The following is a 15787-nucleotide window of genomic DNA, read 5'->3' as shown; positions in this document are numbered from 1 at the left end:
CGCAATAATGCCTGTAGGCAATCGCTCTGTAGGCAATTTGAAATGTGGGCTATCGGGATTGTGTGCAGTAAGTGTGTGCAATCGAACCTGTAGGCAATCGTTTTGTAGGCAACTGGAGCCCTCCCACCGTAAACGTTTGCTTAACCCTCAAGGTACGGACTGGGTTAGTGTAACCCGAGCGAATTTTGAAAGTAGCGCCATTTCAAAGGAAGTAAATGGTGGGGGTCCGTACCGGGGGGGGGAATCTTTGAGGTAGCTACTATGTGAGCGCCAAGGGGCAGCGTCAGTCTACGTTTGGGCTGCTCAAGTTATACGATTTTGAAAATTAAACTCGGGTAGTCTACACCCAGTCCGTACAGACGTTACAAAATCCGTGTTAAAAAAAAATTGTGTTTTTCGAGTATTTGCTGCAGTAAAGTATTTTGGTACGTATAATTTACTATTTTTAATATACTTTTGTGCATTCTAACCTCAAAATGATGCTCTGTAGCATACCAGCATAACGTATCCGTGCATGCATGTTATTTCTCGAAGAGTTGTGCTACTCTTAGCATAACTCTTTGTACAATGCGTCGAATAACGATTTTTATTATTTATTTTTACGATTTATCATGCGAAAACACCGTGTAATTCTCTTTTTTTTTAATTTTATACAATAAAAATTTTATTTAATAATCAATTTTTGTTATTTATTTATATTATACTAATCAACAACATCCAAAAGAACTATTTTTACTTTAAGATATTTTTTTTTGCGTTATTACGATAAATCAAGCAAGTAACGTTATATCGCTATCGCAAAAAAACAGGTATTTTCATAGTTAAAAAAAATATACTTTTTGGAATGGATCAAAAAACGAATTCAGCTATTTCAAAAAACAACTTTTTAGCTTTCAAACGCGACTTATAAAATGTCAATATCTTTTTTTTTATAAAGTTATGCAATTTAAAAAAAAAATAAATTTTTATAAAAATTTTTTGAGAACTGTTTAAATTTTCAAATGTATTTTTGTTTAAACAAATAATGTAATAAATCTATCAACGCCATTGTATTTTTAAGAAAATTTCCGATCCAAAAAAAAAATTGTTTTAATTGACAAATTACAGCCCGATATACAGTCAATCAAAGTCGCCGGGTTAGGCTAACCCATGTCCGTACGGAACGTAACTTTTTTATAGTCCGTACCCTGAGGGTTAAGGTGATCCTAAAGCCGTCTGTAATACCGGTTTTTTTCTTAGCACTAATCTTTTAATTGGCTTTATAGAAATGCAAAATTTTTGTCTAGAATTAAAGTACGCATTAAAATCTAGGTCATGGTGGTCGAATTTATATCGAAAACGAAAAAAAATTAATATTTTTTGTTATACGTGACGACAATATTTGCTTTATACAAAAATTTCACAATAAATATCCACAAAATTAGACCGGCATGACCTAGGGACAACATGTAAGAACAATATCGTGCAATTGGAACTAAGAATAAAAGCTTACAAAAAAAGATTAATTGTAATGAATGCAATATAACCTATAACCATGTCTATCCTTGTCTATCATCATTGTCTATACAAGGACAGATATAGAATTCGGTCGGTAATACAGACGGCTTTAGGATCACCTTAATACAGGAGTTGTACAGTTTGTATATGTACAAAATAAGATACACTCGCCATTCGTATAATGTGAACAAAGAATACCGTACATGAGAAACTAAAATTAATAACGTAATAAAAAAGTTTGAGCCTTTGCTACTAATTTGTGCAAAAGCACATGCAGGTTAATAGGATAAACAGTATTGCGTGTAGCGAGAGATGGCGCAGTGATCGAACAAAGACAGATTACTATAGTTAAACAAGGACAGATATAGAGAAAACAGGATTAGAAATGTTGACATTATCGACATCGAGAAAGTTCGGCCTTCGATCGCTTTAGGTCCTTTAGAATTCCCTTAGGGATCTGTAATACCGACATTTTAAAAATGCGCATAATATCTTTATTGACTTTGAAAGCTTTCCAGCAAGCGACACAAGTCGACACAAGCGTCGTTCTATCTTTCTTTTCTGGCAATGAGTAACAAAGGCAAAACGACACTTGTGTCGACTTGTATCGCTTGCTAAATGGATTTATAAAAATCCTTTTCCAAAGTTAAATTATATGCACTAATGCTTTCCACAAAGGGCGATTTTAGACTGCGGTCCACCTGACACTACAAATGCTTTGGAGCGTTCTTTTTCTCCTTCTTTTTTCATTGAAAGAAAAGAGAAGAGGAATGCTTCGAAGCATTTGTAGCGTCAAGTGGACCGCAGCCTTATAGGTACTGACAATGAGAACAAAAATAATTTCAGAAATACAGATAATAAGACATCAACATTGTGACTGCTTCCTATAAAAATTCTACCAATTTGTTGTTACAAAATGAAACCTTCACAAACGGTGGATTATGGGAGCTTTCCAGCAAGCGACACAAATCGACACAAGTATCGTTTTATCTTTGTTACCAAAAAAAAAAGATAGAACGATGCTTGTGTCGACTTGTATCGCTTGCTGGAAAGCTCCCTACATCAATTAAGAAATACCATACCGTTCTCAGAATTAGACTTAGACCTCTAACAAAAAAGTTATGCGCATTAAAGCTATTATCATGCAATGTAGGTACACAGATGTCTAATACTTATAATCACAGTAGGAGCTTTCCAGCAAGCGACACAAGTCGACACAAGCATCGTTCTATCTTTCTTTTTTGCCAATGAATAACGAAGATGAAACGATACTTGTGTCGACTTGTGTCGCTTCCTGGAAAGCTCCCAGTATAATCAGTATGTTCACTCTCTGTCGGCGCCTTTGATCTATTGGTTTCCGATTTTCCGCCATTATTTTGGTTGGATCATCGGCGTATCAACGGTTGAACGGGCCCCGATTTTCAGGCTTTTATTCAGCTTGGAAAATCTGATCAAAATTATCCAAAATTTTCCTCAATATGCAAGCGTTTCTGCGCGTCACACTGATTTTCCGATATTTCACCTCAAACCTCAAACGTACAAAAATCACTTAGCGTTTGTGGCATTACACCGACTTTGCACTACCACACAATACACATACAAAAATGTTCTGATTGGTCCCCGCCAAAATAATGTTGATGCGCAGTACAGATTACAGATCGGCGCAAACCACAAAAAAGGGTTGAGTGAACATATAGGGGGAGTAGGGAAATAGGACGCAGTGGGTAATAGTGCGCACCTCAAGTTTGAGACTGTGACGATAGTTGACGACACGTGAGTGGCAAAATTTCAAAGCTTACGTCAATTCTAGATAATATAGATACATTTTATCCCAGCTCAAAGCTTCGTTTGAACAGAGGAAGCGAAAAAGAAAACGCGCCCGTTTCCTTACTATTTTGACACGAGTTAAGCTCGTAAGTGGGCAATTTTTATTTGTCACTGTAATTGGTATAACAGAGTGAAATACGATTCCTTGGGAACCTTTTGCCGCGTTGGTCCCATAATTTCATTTGCAGTTCACGAGTAATTGACAAAATTGTCCCGAAATTTCACATCGGGGAATAGTGCGCTTTTATTTATGTCGATTTTATATATAATAGTTTATTTATATTCGAATTTATATATATTTATGTCGAATTAATTGTGTGTTGAAGCCATGAGTCAGTTCTACTCGAAAAAAATTTTTTTTAATGTCCTTCTATTTTTAAAGTTTCGCGTTTAATTTTTAATTATTTATCATCACTCACATTAACTGTACTTAAAACTAATGATTTAAGCAGAAACGTTCGAAATTTATCCGCTGCAGACACAAATTTTGGTAATTTTGAAACTGCGCACTATTACTCGCTACTTTCATTTTTGCCCGATTTTGCATTGTCCTAAATATTGCTGAATAAAATATTTAACAACAAAATTATTATTAAGTATGAGTTCACATGGTTGTAGACAAACGTTTAAAGGTTCCATTTAATTCCATTTAGCTGCATTTAAGGGATAACACCACTCCACAGAGTCCCAAAAATAGAAGAATTTTTTGTGGTTAAGAAAGAAAAAGTAAATAAAAAAATCTATTTAAAGGACTTTATTGTACATGTCTTAAAGTGTATAAAACAATTTTGTAATTTTTAAATAGCGGAGCCTAGTAAACGTAAGCGTTTCCTTGCGGTAGCTGTTCCGGGGCTTGCAGCATAAATGCCGCAAATTTTGACCTGGAACAAAAAACCAAAAATTTTCATAATCTGCATGATAATAGCTAGAGAAATACGTAGGGAATTTTTTAAATATTGTTTTTTATAAAAATAGCAAGCATTTGAAAAAAAGTTAATTGAAACTTTCAAACAACTTTTTCTTCAAATGCTTGTCATTTCTATGAAAAACGATATTTTAAGAATTCCCTACGTATTTCTCTAGCTATTATCATGCAAATTATGAAAAATTTTAGTTTTTTGTTCCAGGTCAAAATTTGCGGCACTTATGCTGCAAGCCCCGGAGCAAATTCCGCAAAGAAACGCTTACTTTTACAAGACTCCATCGCCGCGCCATTTAAAAAATAAAAAATTGTTTCATACACTTTAAAACATGTACAATAAAGTCCTTTAAATAGATTTTTGATTTACTTCCTTTTTTTACCACAAAAAATTCTTCTATTTTTAGGCCTCTGGAGTAATGTTACCCCTTAAATTAATTGTTACTATAAAAACCATTTTGTATTAACAGATTTATTTTAGGTAGGCACTATTACCCCACTTTCCTCTACTGGTTATATTGTGCTTAACTAGATCGCTAACTTTGGACTTTGGCTATGGAAAAACTGTGACGGCCATAGATAAAATGGCGGCGGTGCGTATTAATACCCAGTGGGCATGTGTTGGCTCTAGTCTATCCTTGTCTATATCCTTTATAGCCCCTCTATATAATCAGAGTTTAGATAACTTGCTTCTGGCAAAATTCTACGAGAGAAAAGGATATAAGAGAAAAAAAAAGCGATGTACATTCATAGATATTTGAGTGGCCGATATGCTATCCGAGAAGGAAATATGTGAGCCATTAATAATATGAAGAAAAATAGAGATTTGAAATCCTTAACCATCAGAGATCAGGCAATGAGGTCGTGAGGTCAAAACGAAAATGACGTTTTTGATGGCGGTTTATTTTGATTGTTGAATAAATATTAGAGCTTGGAAAAAGAACCGGATAACCAGGTATCCGGGTACCCGCCCGCTTGTCTGTTACCGTTGTATGGATCTGGGCCGGTTCCGCAGGTACCCGCATAATTCGGATACCGGAATCGTATAAGTACCTAACCTAACCTAACTCGAAGTATCTCTGAGTACCCGCGGAACCTGTTCAGATTTGTATACAACGGGTAAGCGGGCGAGAGGATGAATCCCTGGATACTCGGGTATTCCAAGCTCCAGTTTTGACGTACACTTATGGCTAGGTCGGCTAGGATTTATTGGTTAGCTTTATATATTTTTCTCTCTTACACTTTCGGTTAGACCCCAAACAACGGGGCCAATCAGAGATCGTTATATAACGGTTTTTCTGTGGATCTCTATACATTCATATCGCTTTCTCTTTCTCTCTCTTATATCTCTTTCTCTTTCTGTTTCCCTTGCTTTTGCCAAGAAATGGCGAACCAATCAAAAGTTGCTACTGTATGGACAGACTCGATAATAGAAAAACTCTAATATCTTTGTCTGAACAGATATAAGCCGGCAACATAGAAAACGATCGAAATTATCGCCATTTTTAATTCCGTTTAGACGAGGGTGCTTTTCCGTCGGCCTTTGGTTTAGGATCCCCTTAAAATACAGATGCTGTTTTGTACTTTAATGAAAAAGTAACGGTTTTCCTTTTGTGTAATTCCACAATGGATCGAGGAATGCGACTATGCTTTAAAAACTATTCAACGTATATGTATACCTTGCGGCAGCTAGAAACTTTTGGAAAAGTTTATTAGGAACAGTACGAGGCCGATCTACGGTGTCTTCGTAAAGATCTGTTTCTCTGTTATACAGATGCAAAAAATCAGAAAGTTGCTTTGCGGTAATGGCAGCTCGATCCTTATCACTTAACTGACTGCATGGTAACTACGAAAAAGAAAAAATTAATTCAAATAAATAATCTAATTAATATATAGTTCTTTATTTCTAATAGAAAATTGTTACATATTCCTAGATGTGGCATAAGACTTTGATAATAATAGAATCAATTTATGTACAAACTAATCCCTATAACAGCAATAATATCGTACTTCATACTATTATATAAAACCCGACTGTTTGTCTGTCTGTCCGTCCGTCTGTCCGCGAACTACTCATTTGTTAGTGGACCGAATTTTTACCAAAATTATATGAAACAGGGGTAGAATTTTCGGGATATGCTATAGTTTTACGTTACCGATCTTTTTGGAAACCGGTTCCGAAATTTTTCCAATTTTTTCGGAAATAATTGACCGAATCTTAAAGAATTGTATATGAAGTAGGGCGAAGAATTTTCCGAGGATTGCTATAAAGTATATAATTTTTCGTTACTAATTTTTTTGGAAACCGGTTACGAAATTTTTCCAATTTTTCGGAAATAATTGACCGAATCTTAAAGAATTATATATGAAATAGGGGTAGAAGGAACTAAAGAATATAGAAAATTAATTTCGTCCGCCAGTGATTAAACAGCAAGTATTGATATATTCCTCGATTAACTGGCATAAATGTACAAAATAGCACAACGTTTCGGCTCTTAGTTCGAGCCCTTTTCAAGTGCGGTCTAAAACAAGGTAAAAACAAAGATATAACGCCGTATATACAAATAAATAAATAATATTACGCTTGAAACAGTTATTTTATACAAAGAGCAATACCAGAGAGAAACCTGAGAGCGGCCATCGGGATCATTCCGTTCCAGCGGACGTATACTGACGCGCCGCCTGAGAAAGTGGACGTCAACTACGTCGTTACGCTCGGTAACGGTACACACATGGTTCGTGTCCGTGCTATGGTTCGTGTCCGAACTACTCAGATGGAGGGGATATGCTGGTCGCGCAAACCCCTTTTCTGTCCGTGTACGCTCGGCACTCGGCAAGCTTCGAGCGGGGAGAGAAGGACAGACATACGATCTGCTGTCTCCTTCTCTCTTGAGCTGTGACATTGCCGGCGCGGCGTTGCCGTTAGCACGCGCCGGCTATACCACGATGTCACGCATTTCGGATTTTGCGTCTCGTGTCTCGTGTCTCGCCGAGTGCCGAGTCTCGAGTTGGCAAATTGACGATGCGCTATACGTTACATTTCCGTTTATATTTACAAATTTTGATTTTTATATTTATAAATAAATATATATATGTATATATATTAGAAATTTATAAATATATAAAGATTGTAAATATAATTAAATAAATAAATATTTATAAACTTAAAAATTAAAATTCGCAAATGTAATGTATAAAAATCACGGTTCTATACATATGCTTTTCTATATAAAAAAGTCTTACATTAAAAGCCTTTACTTTAGCATAATAATATTTACATGTAATATTTACATGCATACCAATAATTATATTATTAATTATGAGAAATAATTGTAGTTTATAATGTTCTTTTACTCTTATTAAATTTATTTTACCTATGCATGTTCAATTGGCGAAATTACGGCTAAATTACAAGCAACAACAAAAGAATATTGGATAAAAATAAAAACACTTTATTAAATAAACAATACACATGGGTAACATTTCGACTGTACTTATTATAATTAGTTTTTTTCGGAACGGATTACTATGAATATAAAAGAAGAAGATAAATATTAAAATAATCGAGATTAAGCGACTCAACTGGCCAATTTCTATTTATTCATCTCACAACGTTTTGACCCCGATTGGGTCCTTCTCAAGTGAGATTATACATAATTATACGCAACAATAAATCATGCGTCGCAAGACGTTGCGCCCAAACCATATCATGCGAACGCCACGCTAGAACGAATAAAATGTCAATATAAGTATGTCAGATATAAATTATGAAAAAGTGGGAGACATATCGTAAGTACATCGTGAGAACTTACATGTTAAGTGCGTCAAAAGAATAAAATAACAAGTTTCTGAGAGTCGCAACGTAAATTCCGATAAATATTAAAACATGATAATGTTTAAGTTAACATACTAAAACATTAAACAATTTCCTAATAATATAAACAAAATAAATAATAATCTAATTGAATCACAAATATAAAAACGCCGGAGTAATCAAATGAAACCATGACAAGATAAATTTTATATTTATATTGAGAGGTGATAAAATCTCTTCCGTCAGGAAGAGAATGTAAACAATTATTAACGGGGGTATTCTGATTTAAAATATCTTTAAAATAAATATTTTTCAGAAATTTTTTGTAAGGAAACAAAGAAAGTGAATAACGTTAAACTTTGCATGTTCTCTTCACCTTATTTTAAAATTTTATTTTTATTTAAGTAACAAAAATGCTCTTCTTTTCTGTTATATCCTGGTCACTATAAATGACAGACGGTGTAAATAATTCTAGCTGTTCTAGGTATCTAAAACACAAAAAACTAAAATTTTCTTATTCTGCAGAAGTGTGGCTATTGTCTAAACTAGAATTAAATCAATATTTCTATTCTGTGTGTGTAAAAGCGGCTTTTTTATTAAAAATATTATAACTTTTTTCAAAATTTTATTAGTATTTTATTAAAAAAAAAAAACAAATAAACTATGTTTATTCTAGTTCACACAGACGATAGCCATCACTTATTTTGAATAAGAAAGTTTTTGGTTTTTACATTTCTGATATTTAGAACAGCTAGAATCATTTACTTCATCTCTCATTTACGTCTTTTAGGGATCAAGATATAACATAGATAAGAAGAATATTTTTCTTACTTAAAAAATAAAAATATATTCTTAAAATAAGATTTAAAGAACATGCAAAGTTTAACGTTATTTGCTTTCTTCGTTCACCTAATTAAAAATTTCTGAAAAATACCTATTTTTAAAAACCTTTTCCGGCTCCAGTCGTGCTCAACTTGTATTCATGCTTAAAAAGAAAAATTTATTTTACTAAAGTTAGGGCCAAAGCACATATGACAGTCGTAGTCGTGGACGTAAGTAACGCACAAGCTTTGGCGTATCCTGATCTGTCAGGTCGGGGACTACGACCGTCGTATATCGCTACGCCATGTTATGTGCTTTGACCCTTCATTGTTTATATACAAAATATTACATATAACAACTAAAAAAATAAGAAGTTAACTTCACGCGTGAGAACTCATGCGGCGTTGCCAAGTAATAACTGACCCCTCTCCTCTTCTGTCATTTCTGAACCGAGCGAAAAATTCATCAAATCGCGTACTTTACACAAGTATTTCTCGAAAACGCGTACCGCAAGGGTATTGACACTCAAACATTTTTTAATAGGATTATTATTTTAGAATGAGAATGTGAACAATACCTTAATGAATTAATAATGCAAGGACATACAGACGTTGTTACAACCATTCGAGAAAACTGTTCAACATTTTATGTGTTGCTGCAGAAGAAATTCGTAATGTCGGCGGACAAATTATACGCTAGTGCTGCTAAAAAAGATCATAGTATTTTAAGGCTACATGCTGTGTAGATGATATTGCTTGTTCCTCGTTTGCAGTTTGAAAATGTTTGATTATTAAAAACGTTTGATTATTAAAATCTTGCATTCGAAATAACGCTTATAACAGATAAACAAAAATCTTGTCTGTATTTGACATCACACTTGTGAAAATTAAGCGTGTAAAAAATCTGTAAAAAAAACGTAAACGTGCAAAGAAACTATTGTCAATAACATCACGCATACACACACAGAAGAAAATGTAAATAATTGGTTTTTTTATTATTATTACAATAATTTGAATATTGAAATTATTTTATATTATATGCTTTCTAATACTTATATGTATATAATTAATAACAATATATTAATAACAAACAATAAATTAAGGGCGTATTCTGGTTTGAAAGGTCTTAAAAATAAGTATTTTTTATACATAGGAATTTTTTATAGCGGAACAAAGAAAGCGAATATCGTTAAACTTTGCATGTTCTTATTTAACCTTATTTTAAGAATTTATTTTTATTTTTTAAGTAAGAAAAATGCTATTTTTTTCTATGTTATATCCTGATTATTAGAAGGTGTAAATGACAGACGGAGTAAATGATTCTGGCTGTTCTATAGGTATCAGAAACCCAAAAACAAAAAATTTTCTTATTCAGAATAAGTGTGGTTATTGTCTGAACTAGAATAAACATTATACGTTTATTAGTTTTTTCTTTTAATAAAATACTAACAAAATTTTAAAAAAAGTTATACTTCTTTTAATAATATAAGAGAAATAAGACCCCCTGTTTTATGACCGTTATACAATCAATCAATATTAAATAAGCCGTTTACGGTCCGAGCTTGGACCTTAATAGCCTAATAATATTTTTTGTGTACTACACGTATATTTTTTCCAACCTTAATAAACTGCGCGCCGACATAACTTGTCAGACTTACAACACAGCTCTTGTTGGAGTAGTAAATACTTTACTATTATTTAAATCGATTTAATTAGAGGGGAGTGAAGGGTTTTTACTACTCCAATAAGAGCTGTGTTATAAGTCTGACAAGTGAGAGCCAAAGCACATAACATGGCGTAGCGATATACGACAGTCGTAGTCCTCGACCTGACAAATTAGGATACGCAAAAGCTTGTGCGTTACTTACGTCCACGACTACGATTGTCATATGTGCTTTGGCCCTTAGTCGGCGCGTAGTTTATTAAGGTTGAAAAAAATATGTAAATATAGTATATAAAAAATATTATTAGGTTACTATAAAATCCAAGCTCAGACCGTAAATTGTTTATTTAATATTGATTAATAATATTTTTGATAAAAAGGCTGCCTAGAATGGAAATATTGGTTTAGTTTTAGTTCAGACGATAGCCACATATACTTCTTCTGAATAAGAAAATTTTGGCTTTTTGCGTTTCAGATACTTATAGAACAGCTAGAATTATTTACACCGTCTGTCATTTATACCTTCCAGAATACCTATGATATAATAGAAAGAAAAAGCATTTTTGTTACTTAAAAAATAAAAATAAAATTTTAAAATAAGGTAAAATGAACATGCAAGGTTTAATGTTATTCACTTTCTTCGTTTCCCTATAAAAAATTCCTGCAAAATATATATTTTAAAGATCTTTTAAATTAGAATATGTCCGTTAATAATTCTTTACATTCTCTTCCTGACGTGTGTATGAAGCTATCGTCTCATTTTGCAGAAACTCACAAATTATTGAGAGTTCTGGCTTCCTTTTCAATAGTTCTAGAGTTCTTGATAGTTTAAATTTCTGAAAAATATCTATTTTAAAGATATTTTAAATCAAAATACCCCCGTTAATAATTTTTTACATTCTCTTCCTGACGGAAGAGATTTTACCATTTCTCAATATAAATATAAATTTATCTTGCCATGGTTTCATTCGATTATTCCGGCGTTTTTATATTTGTGATTCAATTAGATTATTTGTTTATTTTGTTTATATTGATAGGTGATTGTTTAATAATTTAGTTTAGACTAATGTTTAATGTTTTAGTATGTTAAAATGAACATTAATTATCATGTTTCTTGATATTTATTATCTTCTTCTTTCGTAATAATCCGTTCTGAAGAAGACTAACTATAGTCGAAACATTAACCGTGTGCATTATTTGTATAATAAATTGTTTTTATTTTAATCCAATATCCCTCTTTTGGTGCTCGTGATTTGGCAAATTTAATAAGAGTAAAAAGAACACTATAAACATAAACTACCTTTTTTTCTTGATAGTTAATATTTTACTATTATTATGCATTTAAATATTAAAAAATATTATGCCAAAGTTAATGTTTTTAATATGACTTTTTTTCTAGATAAAAAAGCATATTGGCCAGAACGGGAATTTCTATACATTACATTTACGAATTTTAGTTTTTATGTTTATAAATATTTAATTAATTAATTAATTTTATGTTTAATTTTTTAACGGTACAAAAACTACGGAAGTACATAATCATACGCGATTTTATGTATAATAAAATTTATTTATTAATTTGCAATTTTTTTGTAAATATAATTGCACTATTTATAAATATAACAATTAAAACTCGTAAATATAAACATAAATGTAACATTAGCCCAGTCAATAGAGCCCGAAAAAACCGCTGAAATAGAATTAATTCCGGGAAGCGATTTTTTTTCTTTGACTGTTTTGGAGGGTCATGGGTAGTCTAAAACCGGATTTTTGGGATTCTAACCCTGGAGCGTTAGCCGCCATTTTGATTAGAAGGGTGATTTTGTAAATATCTCGGTTATTTTCAACTTTAGAGTGAAAGTGGTAATAACCAAACTTGTAGAAAATTTAATACTCTACAATTTTGGTCCTTATCATTTTTTACCTAGGATCGATATTTTGAGTCTTAGACTCGAAAGTGGGGGGGTGAAATTTTATTATTTTTTTTTAATTTTTTGAATAAACGCGCCATAAACTCTACCCCCGTGGTGATGTGGAAAAGATGTTTTTCATTATACCAAGTAAATTCAAAAATCCAATTTAGAATCCCGAAAATCCGGTTTTAGACTACCCATGACCCTCCAAAACAGTAAAAAAAAAATTGCTTCCCGGAATTAATTCCATTTAAATGTCTCTATTGACTGGGCTACATAGCGCATCGTCGATTTGCCAACTCGAGACTCGGTACTCGTCGAGACACGAGAGGCGATACCCGAAATGCGTGGCCTCGCCGGCAACGCAGCGCCGGCAATGTCACAGCTCAAGAGAGAAGGAAACAGCAGATCGTATGTCTGCCCTTCTCTCCCCGCGCGAAGCTTGACGAGTGCCGAGCGTACACTGACAGAGGAGGGGCTTGCGCGACCACCACATCCCCTCCATCTGAGTAGTTCGGACACGAACCATAGCACGGATACGAACCCATGTATCATTACCCGAGTTCTCTCTGATCGTTACCGAGCGTAACGCCGTAGTTGACGTCCACTTTCTCAGAGGGCAGATTAGGACAAGCGTCTGTGGCGACGCTAGCCACGCTATTGGTCGAAAATCTCCGTCCAATCAGAAGCCGTCCGTAGGACCGCGCTCTCCGCGGGTCTAGATACCGAGCGCTTTAGGAACGCTTGAGATAGCGTTCTTCTGTTTTCTCCGAGCTACTCGTGCGAACACACATTATTTCTGTACGCGGCATTCAAAGACTTTTATACCTTTTGTGAGAATATATTTACGTTGTGTGGTACCCTGAGTAGATCATTCCTACGACCCCCACACGTATTGGTGACCCCGACGTGATCCTCGAGGGACCTGCAAGCGCAAAATTGAAGCATCGGAAGCCCACTCGAAGGAGATGTTCACCATGCCGGTCGACCGTACATCCAACCGTAACGAGACCAACGCTGACGAAAATGTCAACGTCGGAGAGAACCAGACACCCCTGATTAGGCTCAACGACCAAGGTAACGAGCACGGCGCACCCGGTACGCTACCGGGCGCCAACGCCCAGACGGGAGCCGGCACGGCCTTCCCGCGCGCACTTTTTGATGATGCGCAGGCGCAAACGTTCGCCGTCCGCGCGATTAAAACGTGCACATTTTGGCGCGACCACGCGAAAACCTGGTTCACGCAACTCGAAGCCAAGTTCCGCGCGCATAACGTTAGATCCGACGACCTCAAATTCTGCGTAGTCGTAAATAATCTGGATAAAGACTCCATGCTCGAAATCGCGGATGTAATAGAATCGCCGCCGGTCTCGGATAAGTATCAAAAACTCAAAGAGACGCTTATTTCCCGACTCACTAACTCGGACGAGAAACGTTGGAGGAAGTTGCTCACCGACGTCGAATTAGGCGACCGGAAACCGACCCACCTTCTTCGCGAGATGCGACGACTTACGAATAATTCTGTTGACGAGCAGTGTTGCAGACTCTTTGGTTACAGCGCATGCCTTCACGTGTGCAAGAGTTACTTTCAGTAGTCGAGGGAGTAGCTCTCGATAAAATGGCCGAATTGGCCGACAAGGCCATGGAGAGAACCGTTCCTGCCGTCGCAGCCGTCGCAGCCGGTGCAGCCGCCGGTACCCCGACATCAATTACGGATCCCACGTTGATGTCGTCTGTCAGCGAGCTTACCCGACAGTTACAGCGTCTCGTCGCAGACAAAGGCGAAGGGCGTCGAGCCCGTCCGAAACGACGCGAGCGCAGCAAGTCTCGTGGACGTGCCCGAGATAAGTCGCAGTCATCCAAATACTGCTTCTACCACGCCAAGTTCGGAAAGAACGCCAGGAACTGTTCAGAACCGTGTACGTGGGTCAAGCCACTTACCATTAAAGACGCTGACAAAGCGGAAAACTGAGTGGGCCACCGCAGGAGGCGGCGTGCGATGGTCCTTACAGCGGAAACCGCCTGATCGTCCAGGACAAGGAAACCGGCGCCAGGTTTCTCATCGATACTGGGGCCGATACTCGGTCCTTCCCAGGTCTTGGAGAGCACGCGGGCAGAAACCATCAGAACTTCAACTCTTCGCAGCGAATGGCACGGTCATTTCCACGTACGGAAGACGGAAGGTTCACCTGTCCCTAGGATTACGCCGAGACTTTGAATGGGTTTTCCTCGTCGCTGACGTTAGCCAACCCATCATTGGAGCTGACTTTCTCAAGCATTACGGTTTACTGGTCGACCTTTGCAGGAAACGCCTGGTCGACGGAGTGACAGGATTACAACGCCCGTGCCAACTTATCCGTAGCAAGGCCCCAGGTGTAGGTATAGTCCATGGTGACAATCCTTATAACGAATTATTGCGAGAGTTTCAGGAAATCGCTACGCCTAATAAAACAGACAAGATCGTGAGAACCGGAGTGCAACACCACATCATCACCAAAGGACCGCCAGTAGCAGAGCCAATGCGCAGGCTCACACCCGAGAAGTACCGGATTGCCAAGGCTGAATTCGAGGACATGATTACGGCAGGAATTTGCCGACGTCAGCAGCCCTTGGGCAGCACCGCTCCACCTCGTACCGAAGAAGTCCGGTGATATGAGAGCATGCGGCGACTATCGCGGCCTCAACCGTGTCACCGAGGATGACAGGTACCCAATAGCCCACATTGCTGATTTCTCACATCGGTAGAACGGTTGTACAGTCTTCTCGACAGTAGACTTAATACGCGCATATTATCAGATACCTATAGCGCCGGAAGATCAGCCTAAGACCGCAATCATAACTCCTTTCGGGCTATTTGAATTCTTAGTGATGACCTTCGGTCTCAAGAACGCCGGACAGTCGTTTTAACGCTTCATAGATGAAGTTTTACGCGAATTAGACTTTTGTTTCGCATACCTCGATGATATTCTCATTGCGTCGACAAATCACGAAGAACATTGCAAACATCTCCGCATCCTGTTTGAAAGACTGCGGCAATACGGCGTCACGATCAATCCCGCCAAGTGCCATTTCGGAAAATCCTCCGTTACCTTCCTAGGATACCTCATCGACGAAAACGGATCACGCCCACTACCTGAGCGCGTAGAGATCATCCAAAATTATCCTCAACCACAAACAATATCTGAACTTCGTCGTTTTCTAGGTATCTTGTGTTAGAGTCATATATAATCAAGATAAATTAAGGGTTTTCTTTTCTTTTGGTTGCATACATTGGCGTGGTGTGGCACTGTCATTCGCTTCACTCTAGTGAGCTTTTAGTTATGGCAACACTGA

The 15787-nt window shown here is 36.5% G+C and overlaps 1 protein-coding gene across 1 annotated transcript in view; it reads right to left on the bottom strand.

Annotated features, from left to right (window-relative positions):
• The window catches only part of LOC112459313 (tubulin polyglutamylase TTLL5), a 69214-nt gene that overhangs the window by 8464 nt on the left and 44963 nt on the right, over nucleotides 1-15787 (bottom strand). Inside the window, exon 9 of the mRNA XM_025023349.1 lies at nucleotides 5923-6089. Coding sequence (XP_024879117.1) covers nucleotides 5923-6089 — 167 coding nt within the window. The remainder of the gene's footprint in view (nucleotides 1-5922; nucleotides 6090-15787) is intronic.

The sequence above is a fragment of the Temnothorax curvispinosus genome, unplaced genomic scaffold (assembly GCF_003070985.1).
Source record: "Temnothorax curvispinosus isolate PA1 unplaced genomic scaffold, ASM307098v1 QBEX01009716.1, whole genome shotgun sequence".
In the NCBI taxonomy this organism is placed as follows: Eukaryota; Metazoa; Arthropoda; class Insecta; order Hymenoptera; family Formicidae; genus Temnothorax; species Temnothorax curvispinosus.
This window is presented reverse-complemented; position numbering and strand designations above follow the sequence as displayed.